General features: G+C 41.5%; 1 protein-coding gene across 1 annotated transcript in view; it reads left to right on the top strand.

Annotated features, from left to right (window-relative positions):
- Window positions 1-2136: 2136 nt before the first annotated feature.
- LOC101851801 (transmembrane protein 184C) overlaps window positions 2137-3056 on the top strand; it is a 16282-nt gene continuing 15362 nt past the window's right edge. Inside the window, exon 1 of the mRNA XM_005097289.3 lies at window positions 2137-2475. Coding sequence (XP_005097346.1) covers window positions 2222-2475 — 254 coding nt within the window. The 5' untranslated portion in view covers window positions 2137-2221. The remainder of the gene's footprint in view (window positions 2476-3056) is intronic.

The raw sequence follows: 3056 nt of genomic DNA, 5'->3' as shown, positions 1-3056 counted from the left end.
AAATTAAGCCGGGAACAGGCTTAGAGGAAGGTGAGGGATCGATTTTCAGCGTGTCAGGCAACGAAGAGGTCAGAGGTAGGCCTGGCCTGAGGCCTAGTTAATGTTTATTTTGTGCTGCATAATGACGGGGATAGGTAATTTATTTTTAAAAATAAAGAGCTCTTGCTTGCTAAGTAGCTTTCTCCCCTCTTTTTTTAAAGAGCTCTACACATACTCTACACATTTTGACGTTAAAATTATATCTTCGAATAATTACATAATATTTACATGTAGATCTAGATTTAGACCTATACATTAAATATTATTTAATGTCACGTCTGAATGTTATATAGCTGTCAAAACCGTTGAGGGTGGCACAAAGTAACATCTTTATACTTTCATAAATTGCAGGTCTTTAAAAAATAATTGGTAACGTAGTACATCCATAATTTTCTAAAGTGCCTGTATTTTCTGATTCATTCCAATGTCAAGGGAAAATGATAATTACGGTAGGCCCTACTGTGTGTAAATGGGCTTGATCAGGGCGTGTTCGTTCTGTTTTGATTTCAACAATATGAATTTTCCTCATTTTGACTCAAAATAATCTAATTAACAGTGTTAGCTCATCTATTCGGGTGCTTAAAAAATCATAGTCAAGATAATGACAGTATAAGAACGTATATTAATAGGCTATCTAGCCTGTCACCAAGGAGTTTACAGTAGTTCTAAACTCCTTGCCTGTCACCTATCTGTAAGAAAAACCCCAACAACTTACTTTTGGTCTGCCTTAGAGAGAAGGGGGAGGGTGGGTGAGGAAAGGGGGGGGGGGGGTCGAGAGAGATCAGAGAGAGAAAAGAAAGAAAGATGGGGGGGAGAAGGGGGGGGGAGAGAGAGATAGAGAGAGAGAGAGAGAGAGAGAGAGAGAGAGAGAGAGAGAGAGAGAGATCAGAGAGAGAGAGAGAGACACACACACACACACACACACACACACACACACACACACACACACACACACACACACACACACAGACGAGAGAGAGAGAGAGAGAGAGAGAGAGAGAGAGAGAGAGAGAGAGAGAGAGAGAGAGAGAGAGAGAGAGAGAGAGAGAGAGAAACAAAGTCCAATTTAATGTGTTTGTGCGTCGATTCAATATAGGCCTACTTATAGCCACATATATTGTCTCTTCTTATTTTTTTAAAAAAAGTAACCGCCCCACGGTCCGCTAGTTTATTTTTTGTAGTGTAGGCCTAATTTTATTTCTTTTCATTTCACGAAATTCTCCATTCACAGTAGCCTATCCTAAAAATAAGCTCACATCTCTTGCTTCGAGTTTATGATCACAATCCTTATTAGAAGCCGATCATCTGTATACACGTAATGAACCGTTCTATTAAATAGCAGCTATTATGTATACATGTATTATATCGACCATGAACGCTGGACATTCACTAAAGAGGATGGCAAAAGAGGTAAAGGGTCTATAGGTAGACAAAGAATAACGTTTTAGAAAATTTGCAAGACCGGCCAAGTTGATTTTCTAAAAAAAAGATCAGCATAAATAACATTGCTAGATCGTCTAGTATAACAAACCCTCTCTGGGGCGCGCTCTCGAGATCGTGGCCTGGGGGTTAAGGTGTTGGCCTCTTATTCAAAGGTCCCGACCGGGTTCGAATTCGGGTAGCGACCGAAACATTTTCTTCCCTAAAATTGTCTCCTTTCACGATCTTTTCCTGCTCTCTAGCAATGTTCGATCTGTCGTCTGCGCTTTCGTCTCCACTTTTCCTCCCTGCCCCATCCCCCCCCCCCCCCCAAAAAAAAAAATACCCCACAAAACAACAATACCGGGTAACGTACAATTGTTGAAAGCATCCGAGAGGAGAAATGAGAAGTGAGCGAGCCATGATCGTCGATCTGCTTCAGTTTCAGATCTGACATGTGAAAAAGGAGAAGAAAAAAATTTGCCTTCATATGCAATATAACATCTTAGATATTATATCATGTATCTTAGACCCATCTGAAAATCGAACGAGCATCTCGTGCTTCTGACTGGTGATTCAGCTCTATTGTCTGAATATGTCATGGGGGAAACCCTCACCAAAACGAGGCTAAAGTTATAAAATTAGACCTAATTTCTTTTCCTCTTAGAACTGGTCACATGATAACAACATGGAGGTCGTGCTAGCATCCAACTATAAACACTCTGGAGAGCATTGTCTGTAGACTTGAGTGAAAGTATACACCATGGAATGTGGGTGCATTTTGCGCCGCTGGCGCAAGTGGATTCGGCTAGTGGTTGTCGTTGTTTATGTTGTATTATTGGTGATAGCATTGCCTCTGTGTATATGGGAACTCGAGAGGAAAGGAGCTCCTGATCACGTCCAAGCTTGGTTTATTGCTGGTCTCTTTGTTATGCTGGCACTTCCCATTTCGTTTTGGGGTATTCTACAACATGTCATCAATTACACAACTCCACGTCTGCAAAGGCATATTATCAGGTTTGTAACCCACTCATTTTGGTTGAAGGTGCTATTGAACGAGATGGGAAAATTATTAGGAAGTGCCTATTTTCAATGTCGCGTTGCCATTAGCCATTAGCCAGCACCAGTGCTGAACAAAAGGCCGCGTTGCCATTAGCCATTAGAGTCTAGCGCCAGTGCTAAATAAAACACCGTGTGTAAAATTATAAAGCTTAATCTACGCTTCGTTGTCTGAAGTTCTGATGGCCGAATAGACAGCACGTCTGCGCTTGAAGCCAAAATTTTAATAACATGGGTTCGAATCCCGGTGCCGGTACTGGAAGTTTAGGGGGTTTTTTGTTGTCCTCTTCTCGACTGACCAACAAACTTTTTCCATAATTATAACTTGTTGCTTTGTAGTCTTATTATGTAGATCTAGTGATGAAGCTTGCACATTCTGGTTTTGTCCCCAAGAGGACCTCTGTACGTCCAAGTAGGCCTTAGTATAGCCTCTATACTTTTCCTTAAAAGGAAGTGGCTATTCTCACCCGGGGTGAGAATAAAAATACGATCTACCTCTCACCCCGGGTGAGACTTGCCAGCATAGGCTATTCTCACCC

The sequence above is a fragment of the Aplysia californica genome, unplaced genomic scaffold, assembly GCF_000002075.1.
Source record: "Aplysia californica isolate F4 #8 unplaced genomic scaffold, AplCal3.0 scaffold00151, whole genome shotgun sequence".
In the NCBI taxonomy this organism is placed as follows: Eukaryota; Metazoa; Mollusca; class Gastropoda; order Aplysiida; family Aplysiidae; genus Aplysia; species Aplysia californica.
Note: the sequence above shows the minus strand (reverse complement) of the source record. Positions and strands in the feature narration are given on the sequence as shown.